General features: G+C 28.8%; 2 protein-coding genes across 2 annotated transcripts; both read left to right on the top strand.

Annotated features, from left to right (window-relative positions):
- Positions 1 to 3,021: 3,021 nt before the first annotated feature.
- On the top strand, positions 3,022 to 4,586 carry EAE98_003256 (uncharacterized protein; the record flags this gene model as incomplete). Its single annotated transcript, XM_038950876.1, has 2 exons — positions 3,022 to 3,911; positions 3,965 to 4,586. The coding sequence occupies 2 exons, from the start codon at positions 3,022 to 3,024 to the stop codon at positions 4,584 to 4,586; spliced, it is 1,512 nt and encodes a 503-aa protein (XP_038812340.1).
- Positions 4,587 to 5,532: 946 nt separating this feature from the next.
- On the top strand, positions 5,533 to 6,222 carry EAE98_003257 (uncharacterized protein; the record flags this gene model as incomplete). Its single annotated transcript, XM_038950877.1, has 2 exons — positions 5,533 to 5,849; positions 5,973 to 6,222. 2 exons carry the CDS (start codon positions 5,533 to 5,535, stop codon positions 6,220 to 6,222), a joined length of 567 nt encoding a protein of 188 aa, XP_038812341.1.
- Positions 6,223 to 14,329: the final 8,107 nt, after the last annotated feature.

Below are 14,329 nucleotides of genomic sequence, written 5' to 3' on the forward strand. Positions count from 1 at the left end.
GGCATAATGTGCGAGATCTATCAGACCCATAGAAACTGAACATCAGATACTCCATCAATCCCTTGGATGACCTATGCTACTACTTAGTATCCCCAAGTGGAGAGATCCTGGAGTGATGCTAACAGATCCTCATCATGTTCGGTCACCCGTGCGGTAAAGCTTCTGTGAAATAGCGACAGAGGTAGGATATAAGTCAGGTGGTTTTTCCAATATCGTTGGATCGGAAGGAGAAAAAATGAAGAGAAGCCAAAGTAACAGTGTGAAATTTTTTAGAGCAATGAGAATAAAGTGGTTGAAATCGACGAATGTTTGATACAGATTAGAACAATTGAAAAGTAGTCTGAGAGAATGAATTACAGGAATTTCCAGATTTGCATATTCATTTCTTCAATGAATAGAGAGAGAGATCTATCTTATCATAAGTCAAATCATAGGAATAAATGAAATTCGAAATTTTCCATTGATGGATGGTTTAGAAAGTCCTTAGAAAGAAAGAGAGAAAGAAAAAAAAGTTAAGTTTTAATCACACATATACATACATAGGTACCCCCCTCCCCTCTCTGAGGGGGAGTCGAACCCCAAGGATTCTGTGACGGACAATTTTACGATATGCAACAAAAACTATTGGAGAAAGAAAAGAGCACGTGAAATTGACAAACGGAAGATTTTCATTGGCTACAGCTTCGGAGTAATGTCGGGAATTACCAACGGATTGAAATGTCCTTTTTCTGACAAAAGCGATATGCCACCGAAAGCTTTTCACATCATATATTACATATTTATTTGCTATCAAAAATCCGTTGTCTAAATTTTAACTTGAGTAGATAGATAGGTATATATATATATATGTACCTACTAGCTACTACTTACTTACTATCTTGAGAGCAAAAATGTGCCTCTCAAAAATTCAAAAAGAATGAAACATGAGCTCAGATCTCTCTGACGGGGAGTCGAACCCCGGTCTCCCGCGACTTGCCAAGTTGATGACAAGCGGAAATCATGACCGTTAGACCATCAAAGATGCTTGATATTTGTTGCAGATGTCGAGAATGTTCAAAATAATGAAGGTGAATTTTCGCCCCACACGGACCACATCAGAAATTTTCGCCTCTTTTGATTCGATGTTTAAGCGAAAGAATCTTCATGTTAAAACCACGTGAGACGACAACCAAACACTTCTCAAGTCACACTATCTATCTATTGATATTGTAATTGATCTAATAAATGAAATCAGCTAGATTCATATGTTAGGAATACGGAACAGAGCGAAAATAGAAGTCAACCCAGAAGAGAAAAAGTCCAATTCAGTCGCGCCTATCTGAATCCGAACTTTAGAACTGTCGTCCTAGCCTATTCTGTGAGAATAGTCCCAGGCTGGAGAAATAGAATGAATTAATCAATACAGAATAGAATGATGATATAAGATGAAAGTGTGGAAATGAATGAATATCAACCAAAATCCTATCATTTCTTAGAATCTTGACCAAACAACATCATTCATACTTTGATTTGAAAAGTTAGAATAAACTTTCTGGGAAATGAAGGATAGGACGAGAAGGTGTAGAAGATTTGTCAGCGTGGGAGAAAAGTATAATATCTCGCCTGCGCTGGTCAATGGTTTGTCACTCATCCAGAACGCAGTATCAGGTTGGAGTTAGCTTTTGTCCAAGTAAAGGTCTTGACTATCATGAGGAGTTGTTCAAGCGAGTATCTACAACTTTAAGAAAGCAGGAGAATTCCAGCTAACTCCCAAAATCTACTTATTCATGCATCTTTTCTACTCTTACGGATACGATAGAGAGAAAATTATATCCAAAGATGATGTCAGCTGAAATATTATCATAGCGAAGGTCGCGGCCAAGGGGTTAAATGATAGCATTGGGCTTGTGTATAGTGGCAAGATGTTAACAATTATACATATTATGAGTTGGTTGCCAGTGGGAATTCTTGTATGTATCTCTCTTCCGTTGAGGTTTCAAATCAACCATATCTAATATCCAATACTCAATTCCGAGATGAAATAATGCCTGCGAAAGGCGGTCTCGATGAATAGGCTGAGTATGGCAACGGTTCAAAAGTATAGACGACATATAAAGAATTTGGATACTTCATCAACTTTGTGGAAATTTTGCCGTTGTTTGCTTCGTTTTGGGTCTCTAATGATGAGTTCTCTGAATCTCCTTTAGTTACAAAAGTTAGGATCCTAAAGTCTTCAAGAACGGCGCTCACGAAAATTAATGGCAGCGATGATCTCAAACAAAGCTACTACCAATTTTAGATGTTATGTGAGATGGTGGACCAGGTACTTGACAAGAAATGCTGTAGACGGCAGCATATATCAAAGGAAATCAGTGTATTGTAAGTAAGTAGAAACTCCAGGAATTACCGACTTCCTTTCTCCCCTTTCACCTAATCCTTCACCTAACAATTTTACATTGTACCTACCGAAATCAAAATTCAATTCCACATCAACCATACCAAAATTCATCTAGGTCTAGATCTCTGAATTTCAACGACCATACTTTTATATATAGGGAGTATGGTAAAGCCAAAGTCATTCAGCTTATCTAATTTCCCATTCATGACATGAAAAGTGGATATTCCCCACTCGGGACGGACATACGGGGTACTTTAATTTCCGCAATCTATCCCAGTCTACTTTAATATACTTTGCGAACTTTTCGGGATGCGAATCACAACCGTTACCAACTTTGTCTCCTTCATCCATATCCCCTCGGATTGAAACGTCCAAGACTGGCTGGTAGATTGTTCTTTGGCCGGAGACAATTGCCGGATCTACCCCCGCAAGCTCCTATTGTTATTGATGTTGTTTCATATAGAGGCATGCGGGATCGCAGAATTCAGGGTGTTATACCAGGTAGTTTGTTGGAATTTATTTTGGATCTCTATTCTCCCATATGGAGTTGTTTAAATGTTCCTAAACTTAATAGATTTTTTTGTCCTTAGCAATTACTTTCATTTCTAGTCACTCTTTTTATTAGCAAATTGATCCATATCGGAATGGCTCACACACTCCTTTTCCAACTTTTTCTTTTTGTAAATACTACATTTGCTTTCGTTCACCCTGGCCTCCTAGTATCTGAGACCGACATCACTCGCATCAAATCCAAACTCGCTCAAAAACTCGATCCATGGCAAAGCTCATGGGATAAACTCACCAGCATTTCCTACGGTCAATCAAACTACACAAACAATGCTGTCGCGCGCGTTTATCGCGATGCTACTGCTGATATAACCGCCAACGCCGAGCTTCTCTGGCACGATGCTGCCGCAGCCTTCGCACTTGGGTTGCGATGGAAAATAGAGGGGGATGCTCAGTATGCTGAAGCTGCAGCGGCCATTCTCACTGCGTGGGGAGAAAAGCTAGAGAATTTCGATGATGAGGGTGTGGATGATCAGTATCTTACAACTGGTTTGCAAGGTCATGAATTGGCAAATGCTGCAGAACTCATCCGAGACTATGCTCCTTTTGCGGACAGCGGTTTGGCTACTTTCACTTCCATGTTTGAGAGGACTTTCTTGGCGAAGAATCTATATTTCCTCAACCATAGCGCTGGATCCGAACATAATGTCAAGCATTTCTTTGCCAACTGGGAACTTTGCAATATGGCCTCTGTGATGGCATTTGGTGTTTTGACAGACAATTCCACACTATTCGACTACGCAGTCGATTATTTCAAGACTGGATCTGGAAATGGTGGAATCAACAATTGTATTTCGAATCTCGTTACGGAGCCAGAGACGGGAAAAATCATGGGACAACCCCAAGAAGCTGGACGTGATCAAGGACATACCGGGCTTGATTTTCAGTTGCTTGGAGTTCTTGCACAGCAGGCCTGGAATCAGGGCGAGGATCTGTATGGTTTCAACAATAGCAAGATTTTACTAGGGTACTTACTTCATTTCACAAATATGTGAGATCATCAAGCTAACATGCCCTCAGTGCGGAATACTACGCGCGTTACAACCTCAACAACGATGTTCCCTTTGAACCCTACACCAACGGCATAGTATCCTACACCGAAGTCAGCGACGATTCGCGCGGCTCCTACCGCCCCACATGGGAATTACTCTACGCACATTACGGACAAATCAAAGGCGTCGACGCGCCCTGGACAAAAGAATACATGAACTACACCGTCACCACGATGGGTGGTTTTGAGGGCGGAGCAGGTTCCTGGGGCGAGGGATCAGGTCATTACGATAGTCTTGGATGGGGTTCTTTACTCTATCATTTAGATCCTGAGGATATCGCTACGGCGGGTAATAATGCTCTCGCGGCTTCAAATTCTACGAGCACCACTATTGCGACTGCTTCCATATCGACTAGCGCCCCAAGCTCGACAGCTTCTGTGGCATATTCGAGCTCTGTTACTTCGAAAGAAGCAATTGCAACGACAGTTTCAGTAGCTAGTTCTGCTAGTACTCTACAAACTGTTGTTATTCCCACAACATCCGTTCTTGAATCCGCTTCTCCAAGTCTCACAAGCGTAACCGTAGTTTCTACTCCAACTGCAACTGAAGGAGAAGAAGAGGATGATGATGAATGTTTTGAAATGGAGTAGATGTGGGCGCTGGTACGCCTCGTAACTGCGATCAATTGAGCCGGTTTGTATTCAACGTGTAGGTAGATTCTTATTCTCTGTACATAAATTTTTAAAAATTCACAATGATTGATTACACTTTTGTGTGAATTGCACGGATTGGAGTGACTATTAGCTGTGCATGGAGTAGTAGTCAAAATCTATGTGCAAACAGTTTGGAGATAAATACTATGATAGATGAGGAGTTGTTTATTTTGATAATTATAATTTTCTTTCTATTCTTATTTACAGCCTCTCAATTATAATTTTTCTTCAATCACGCAATCAAATATCTGTTCTTTTCTCATAATTAAAATCAGTTATTGCATCCATTAGAAAAGCTATAGAAGCTTATAAGTTTTGTTATATTCTATTAGTTTGAGTAGAATACGAGTAATATAGAACCTAAATATAGAGTCTAATTGTTAATGTGAATTCTATCTAATAATGTAGCTAGCTAGAAAGGGATTAGCCCTTATATAAGGGCTATCAAAAGAGCTAGCTTTCGCTTTCGCCTAAAATGAACTATAAAGATCTTTGGCTTTAGTCTATATTCACATACTTATTATGCGCAGAAAGCACGTGCTGGTCATATGTCTCTATTTTAGCTAGTATTTATAAGTCCTTTTCGTGTAGTTTAGAAAAAGCAATCAGTTCCTACTAACCCAACTTCCCCTATGTATTGTGAAGCGCCAGCTAGAGTCTCCCATCTCTTTCTTGGCGCTGGATAGGTTTTATTGAATCAATTTGGACCGCCGCCTTTTTCCCAATCTTCGTCATCGGCCTCCCTGAAAGCCGCGGATCGGCTACATTGCTTGCCAAGACTAAACAACTACGTCGGGAAGGAAGGGTGCCATACACGGAAGAAGAGCTACATCGAATACCATTGCATCGAGTTGTCATCAACAGCGTGCAACGGCCCTTGTATATGCTTTTCACAGAATCCGTGGTTTTTTTGGCTACTCTTTGGGCTGCATTTAGTCTTGGAACAATCTACCTCTTTACTCAATCTGTCGAGCAGATTTATGGACAACTCTATGGTTGGAACTCCCTACAAGCAGGATATGTCCAAGTTGCTATTGGCATCGGTGAGGTATTTGAATGTGGACTTTGTATGTACACCAATCGCTGGTACTACGACTCCGCTGTACGAAATACCGAAGTTCCTGGTACAACTATTCCTGAGGCTAGATTGTATCCATCAGTCATTGGAGGGTTCTTGGGTGTCACAGGTGGAAAGTTTTTGTATGGGTGGACATCAGTTTCTGCCATACATTGAATGGTACCCACCATTGGACTGGCAATGGTGGGCTCTGGGACAACCGCCATCATAGTAAGCAATGCAAACTATCTTGTCGATGCATATAGCAAGTATGCAGCAAGCGCTTTGATCGAAAACGCCGCCCTTGCGTTTATTCCACTTGCTTCAGCATCAATGTACACGGATCTCAGATTTCAATGGGCTAGCTCACTTCTCGCGTTGTTATCTTTAGCGCTTGTTGCTACTCCATTCGCGGTCTTCAAATGGGGTAAACAGATCAGATCTCGCAGCCCATTCATGAAGGAGGCCATCATCGAACGGCACCACGCAGTTTTACAGCAGCCACTGCGTGTCTGAACTAATTATACAATAAAATTCTCCTCGCTGTCTGCTTAGGGGAATCTGGAAATTACTTCAATGGCTTAGAACATCGGCCAGTTGATTTATCTCCCATCAATTAGATATAAAGTCTTTTATTTTTTCAATTAATCAAACTAAATAATATATAAGTTTTTTATATAAAAAAATTTAATAAGTTTTTCTAATAAGTTTTTCTAATAAGTTTTTCTAATAAGTTTTTCTAATAAGTTTTTCTAATAAGTTTTTTTAATAAAATTTTTTAATAAAATTTTTTAATAAAAATTTTTGATAAATTTTTCTAATAAGTTTTTTTTATAAATTTTTTTATAAATTTTTCTAATAAGTTTTTTATATAAATATTATAATAATATTAATATTAATTAATAATAAACAGCTATCCTTATATAGAATTATAATAAAGATATAATAATACTATTCCTTTATTGGGTCTACGAGACCTATCTGACGAAGAAGGTAAAGAAGGGATACGAGATGACTAGTAGGAGCGTTAGTTAAGGAGTATAATATACTTGTTGGTTACGGAAATTCACCGTGTAGTATAACCTTACAAGCACTAATTCTGATACTCTCTGTCAAAGTAGTTTAATTTTATGATTATTAATATTATTCCATTTATTTTACTTGTGTGTTTTATAGACTTAATTAGACAAGATTTATCTGATGAGGGATATAAAGTAGGTATGATTAGGATATATTTTAAATCAATTTAGTTTTTATATTTTATATATTTATTTTTTAATTAAAGTGATTATTAGATAGTAACTATATTGGTATAGTATAAGCCCGGTGTAGGATTGATCATGTTCTATGTACATGATAGAGCGTTGAGAGGGGAGTGATAGATGCGCGTGGGTATATTCGGGACAACTTCATAGATCAAAATCAACCTTAAAATCACTCAACTCGTTTTTAGAATATTAATCAAAATAGTTTTTAAATCTATAATATCTTTATATATTAAAAGGTATTTAGAAAGATGTTAAATCATTTAATTCCAAAACTATTTTGATTATTTTAATTAGTTTTAAAGAATTTTGGAAAATAAAAAACTCTTTATTAATTAATCTATATTTATAATAAAGATTGGCTTATTAAAAATCTATTTGAATTTATTATAATTGTTGATCTTATAAGAAAATACAATTTAAATAATTAAGCAAAGTATCTTTTTGATTTTAATATTTATGAATAATTTTAATAAAAGGATTTAGAAGAAAATATTAAAATGATTTTATCCCTATTCTTTAAAAAGTTAATACTTAAGCTTGTAAAATTTAAAATAATTACTTTCAAAATATTTTAGTTGAGTATTTTATATTTTAAAAAGAATATTGATATAAAAAAATAAGTATAATATCATATATAAATTATATTAGGATGTTTATAAATGGATTACAGAAATAATAAATATATTCTATTTTATAAAATTTACTTTTGAAAATAATAATATTAATGTTTTATTATTTAAAACAATTATTTAAAAGCTATAGGATAAGCTTATATTTATTATAATAATTACAAAATTTATTATTACTTAAGAATATCGAAATATTCTTTAGCAAATAATTATAGATTAAATCGATTTAATTAAATAGTATAATAAATAGATTAGAGTTTATATAACTATAAAGTTATATTATGTTGAAATGGAAGATAATTAGTAATTATAATTTTCTATAAGTTATGGGAGTATGTATGTTTTTTATTTGATAAATATTATATTATTTAGATTGAAATTAATAATTAATTTGGAATTTCTAATTATTTTTTGAATATTTGGAGATATTTTTAATGGATTTAATTTATTAGGATTCTTTAAGCTTTTAAAGGTAAGGGTATATTCTCAATTATTATTTAAATTTAAATAGAATTCTAATAATTATAAGGAAAACAAAGTAATATTTGAAAAAGAGATTTTAAAAGGATAAGTGGTTGATATGAATATCCTTATAAATTAGAATTTAATTGGAAAAATAAAAAAGTAAATGGAAGTTATTATTTAAGATATACTGGTTGGTGGAATTTATATTTATTGAAAAATACAATTTCTGAAATCTAATTTTATTGATAGAAAAGGAATGTAATAATATATAAAAAAGGATTAAGGATGATTAATGGTTGAATATATATAAAACTTGGGAATAGAAAGAATAAATCAACTCAAAAAATAATAATTTTCATTCTATAATTTATAAAACCTTAGATTAAAAATAGTTATTTATTTTATTCAAGATTTTATTAATTATAAGATTTATATTATTATTTTTAATCTATTCTATCAACTTTTTGATAGTACTATATTTAATAGTAATAGTATAATATATCTTATCATAATATCGATTTTCTAAATAAATATAAATATATATTTTTACTAGTATTAGATTTATTGAAACAGAAATATCAAAAATATAGATTATTAAACAAAATATTTATATAATTAAAAATATCCTTTAAAAACATTAGAGTTCAAAAAATGATTTGATTTTTTCTAATATTATATATATTCTTAAATTTTATATCAATATTATTTTGAAAATAAAGCTTTTAGATGCTGGAATATAATTTTTAAAAATAAATTTTATATTATAAAAAGGCAATCTTGAAAACAATTATATTATTACTTATTATATTTATAAAGATAATCTTTTATTTCTAGAATACAAACTATTTTCTTTTTATTTGATTAATCTGAATGTAATATTTATAAATCCAAATCTTTTAATATATTTTATATTCAATTTCAATATTAAAAGATTATTTTGCTGATCAAAAAATCTATTTAAATCTTAAAAGGATTTTGTACAACTTTGATATGAGTAATTAGGATATTTGAATAAAAAAGCTTTTGAATATTTTATTTTTTCAACAAGGAATATAAAGATTAAAAGATTTTTTAGAATTGAATATATTGATTATTTATATATATATATAAAGTAAATAATATTATAAACTCCTAGTAAATCCTAATTACTACATCCCTTTTATAAAATCTAATAAAATTTATTCGATTTTCTATATATATACTGAAATATTCTGACTTTTAATAATCAAAAATATATTTAATAAAAAGATCTTTAGCTTTTTATTATACCAAAAGATTTATTTTAAAATATTCAATATAATCTAAAACTTCCTCGTTTAGATACTCAGAAAATATAATCTCTCAATAATCTATATCAAACAGAATAACAATATCTTAATTATTAATATTATAAAAAATACTATATTCAAAAATTGAATTAAAATCGAAAATATAGAACTTAAATTATTCCTATCAAATATGTACAAATTAAATAATAAATTGGAATAAGTAGAATAAGAGATAATTACTAAATAGATCAAAATACAGATCTTTGTAGATATATCTAATCTTTTATAGATTAAAGCAGTACAAGTTATTATCTATCTATATAATATTAATTCTTTTAAAACTCGATTTTTTAAATTCTTAAATAAAGTGTTGAATATTTAATTTCAGAAATACTTATAATTATCTGTTTTAATGGTTATGGATTACTTAATTGTTAATCTTTATCCAAACTGGAGTAGAATATATTGATATGGGTATAGAATATATTCTTTAGATAAAGAAAGAGAATTAGATATAAACAAAAGAATTTATAAAACTAATTCTAAAGTAAATATTAGATATCTTATCGGATATGTATCAAATTCCCCAATCTATTATATCTGGATATTTAAACTCAAGTGGGTTATTATTATTCGAAATATTACTTTCTTCGAGAAAAGGATATACAAAATGGATTAATTAAATAAAACTATTGATATATACACAAATCAAGAGCTATAGTAATTTATATTAATTTTTGATATTCAATAAACAATCAACATCAATAATATAATTGTTAATCAAAAGGATAATATAATGACTTCTTTATATACTACTGTTGGTTTGAGAGAGATACGGAAGACGTGGTTCCCACTATATATAGGCCCCTAAATGTCTATTTGTATTCAATCTAAGGAGCTAGCTAAATGAGGGAAATAGTAGGCCTTATATAGGCACTACTGAAAGAGCTAGTCTCCTTCGCTTTCGCCTAATAACCTTAATACAGTTGCCTTTGTATTGAAGTGAATCCTTTGAATGAATTCCCTTGTCCACACATTCGGAACTCTCTTTTATGGCTTCAAATACAATGGCAGAAAAGAAATTCGTGAAATCATAAATATCCTTCATCTATTGGTTTAAAGTCTCTGATCTCTTATTGGTAGAATTAATCCCTTCCTTTCCTTAATCCTGTTCTACTCATTTTATTGTTTTAATATCAATCTTATTTATATTAATCAGATCAGTAAGAGTTTGATACGATTTTCTTTTTATTATTGTATCAATCGAATTAGTCGGGCTATCAATCCAGATCATTTTAACGATTTCCCTTTATTTGTAGAATTGATATAATATTATGATATCAATTATTAATCTCTTTTCACTAATTATTCCTAGTTTTGTAAATAGATTGTATAGTGACTTGGAATTAATATATAAAACTAATAGAATCTCCTTACCGAGAATGGTGCTAATTGTAGAAGTGATTGTTGTATTGATATTGAATCTTTGAATTAATTTATATAATTTAAATGTTAAAATACTATATGTGACTTTCTTATATTTGATGAACAATCAATGAATAATATTAGTATTATTGTATTTATTTATTATTATAATTATATAATCTATTTGGAACAAATAGTCCTTATTGTTTACAAAAGAGGTATCAGTAAAGATAATAATCTTAAGTGAATTTAGATTAAGTAGTATGTATTTGAGCTTTTTAATAGAATTTTCTTTTTGTTATTTAATATACTTGTTTAATACTACAATATTATCCTTACTGAATTGAGTTGTTTGCATTGCTATAAATAAATCGAAAAATACTTTGGGTTGATATATGATTGTAATATATATTTTACAGGCTTATTATACAATATACTATTCTTATATAAAAGTATATTTTCGAATCTTATTACATATATCATATATATCTATAGACTCTATAGATACAAGCTATAGATTATCGCATTACCTCTTTTAATCAAAATGAATATTATCATCTTTAAGTATAAAAGTAATACTATTAAATTTCAACGAATAATTATAAATAAGTTCCTTGCAATTCTTAACTATAAAACCAGTCTACTTGAATTGCTTGTCTTTTACTTATATAAACATACTATTCCCAATAATGAGTATATTATTTGTTTGAAGTTTTATAATATCAAATCCAATCCCCTTATTATTAATATACAAAAGATAAGGATTATATGTAAATTGCTGTATTTTAAGCTTTTTATAGTAATAGATATAATATATCCGGAACTAATGGTTTTCTATTTCAGAAATATTATATAATAATTTAATAATTAGTAAAATTATATTAATTAATAAGTTTATTTCTTTTAAAGTATGAATATAAAAAATATGATACAAATTCAAAATGGATTGAGTGTATATCTGAGTAATATCTTGAATATATATTCCTATATCTATTTTTCGAGTACTTGTGACTAGTAAGACTAAAATATATTAATACAATTATTAGATTATTAGGGATTATATTAATACAGATATCTTATTAGTATTATTATATACTTAAATAACTAGTCTTGACTTGCGGAATTTAGTATTTATTTTTTCGTTCTTAATCTTATTAATAAACTATAATTTAAAAATATGTATATTAAAAGGTATTATATAAGATAATAGTATATTACGGTAGAGCACGAGTAATTAGATAATAATAGTATAAGATAGAAAAGAATGTATATATTGAATTATACTAAACTGGAATTCTAATCTCCTTTTATAGAGAGAAAAAAGGATTATATATTATATAATTATTGAATATCGATTACGGGAGTGGTGATTGGATTGTAGTTTAATTCGATTAATACTATTTTACTCTAAAGTATTTTATATATTATATCTCTAATTATTATATAATTTAATTTATATAGTTTACAATATAGTTTTTATTATATATTTCCTAGATCAAGATAATTTATATAAACAAATAAAGGAAATTAATATAATTGTGCTTTGTTAAAGTCTTAGTATAGTTTAGATTATATAATAAAATCATCTTATTTTTACTATTATAAAACTTGATGTTTATTATTTATATAATTAGTATAAAAATATAATATAAAGGAAAATTTGACATATCTCTAGTCATTAGAAAATTATATATTCTAGATAAGTTGATAAAAAAAGGAGTGAAATTATTTTATTATATTTGAAAAGTTTTCAAAGGATTGTAGATAGATATTTTTCTTGTAATTTCATTTTGCTATATATACCTATTGATTTGCTGTTATAAATAGAAAATATAGATTCTAATTCTAGTATTTATAGATATATATTATAAAGTCAATATTGTTATTCGAATCGAGTAATCGAGTTGATAATTATAATAATAGTAATATTAGATTATTAGAGATATTTAGGAGGTTTAAGTAATTATTGATTTAATAATTTTACTTATATATAAAGTGAATATAATCTATAAAATATACTCTTTTCTTCAAATTTTTTTTTTTTAAATATTAATATTATTATATTTTGTTTTCTTTTAAATAGATTATTTGTTTTCTAATAAATATAGTTTTAGTTGATTTAAAAATCTTAAAAGGATAGGGTATTATAATTAGTTAAAAAAGTATCCTTTTATTATTTCTTTTTTCTCTATTGTTTGTAATGAATTCTTTTCTAAATTTATAATTGAATATAATTCACATTTACTCCCAAGATTCTTTGCTTTAATAGCGATTAATTTTCTAATAATATTATTAATTATATATAAAAATAGTTCTGATATTATTAATCCTATCCCTACTTCTGTAAATCCTATTGCTAATCGATTATTGTTTTAGTAACTACTTTTTCCTAAAAACCTTTTCGGAAATCCTTTGTTCAATTCTTCTCAATTATTTCCTTCTGTCTTATTATTGAATAATAATTATTACAATCCTAATTATATTGCTTTTCTTATTTAAATACAATATATCCGTTAACAATTTCCTTTAGAAAGTATTATTAACCCAATTATCCAATTTATTCCTATCACTATTGTTTTTTTTATATCTGTTTCTACTATTATATTATTAAAAGTAGATATTATCCTCTACTTTTAGATTAATTATATACTGATTTGAAATTAGCCTTAATTTGTCTAATAGTATACTTTATATAATATTACCCCAGATATTTATTATAACAATCCTAAATTATATTTCTTTTATAAACTAAATAATATAATAATTCCTAGTTTTCAAAAGATTATTATAATTTCTATAGATATAAAAAAGGATTGTAAACTAATTAAAATCAAATATAAAGAATTAGATAATTTCGGAATCTTATATTTTTTTAATAATTAATTTGAATTGATTACTCCTATTTTTGTTAAATTCTGTTTTTCTTATAATTTAAATAAATACTTTCGCATAACTCTTCTTTTATTCAATTATTTTGATAAATATGAATTCTATAATTTCTATATTTCTAATAGCAATCCTAATAATAATTTACCTTTTGTTAATCTTTAGTATATAAAAGCTAAAACCAATCAGTTAAAGGTCTTTATTAAAACTCAATCCTTACAATCTAACAAATCCATTAAAGGGCTAGTGAATAATTATTTATATTTTAATTATATAAAATCCTTAATATTCGAATAAACAAAGATCTTAAATAATTATTATAAAAATCTCAATCGAATTAAGAATACTTGTTACTGGAATTATAAAATATATATATATAAAATTGCTTTAAATACTATAATCTTTATAGAAAAACTTTATATTGATATTTATAAAGTATAGAATAAAAAGATATATATTTACTTCTATCCCTAATCAATTATAATACTAATAATAAAGCTAAAGATTAGAAAAGCTTTATAGAACTCTTTAAAAGCTTTTAATAGATTTCGATATATATAAATTTGCTTATTATAAAATTATTATAATTAATCTTACAAAAAAGAATTCTTTTATTAAAAAGTATATTCCTAAGGAATTGTTTTTAAAGACTTTTATAAATAAAAAAAAATCTTTTAAATTT

Source organism: Botrytis deweyae (genome assembly GCF_014898535.1).
Source record: "Botrytis deweyae strain B1 chromosome Unknown BDEW_006, whole genome shotgun sequence".
NCBI classification, from domain to species: Eukaryota; Fungi; Ascomycota; class Leotiomycetes; order Helotiales; family Sclerotiniaceae; genus Botrytis; species Botrytis deweyae.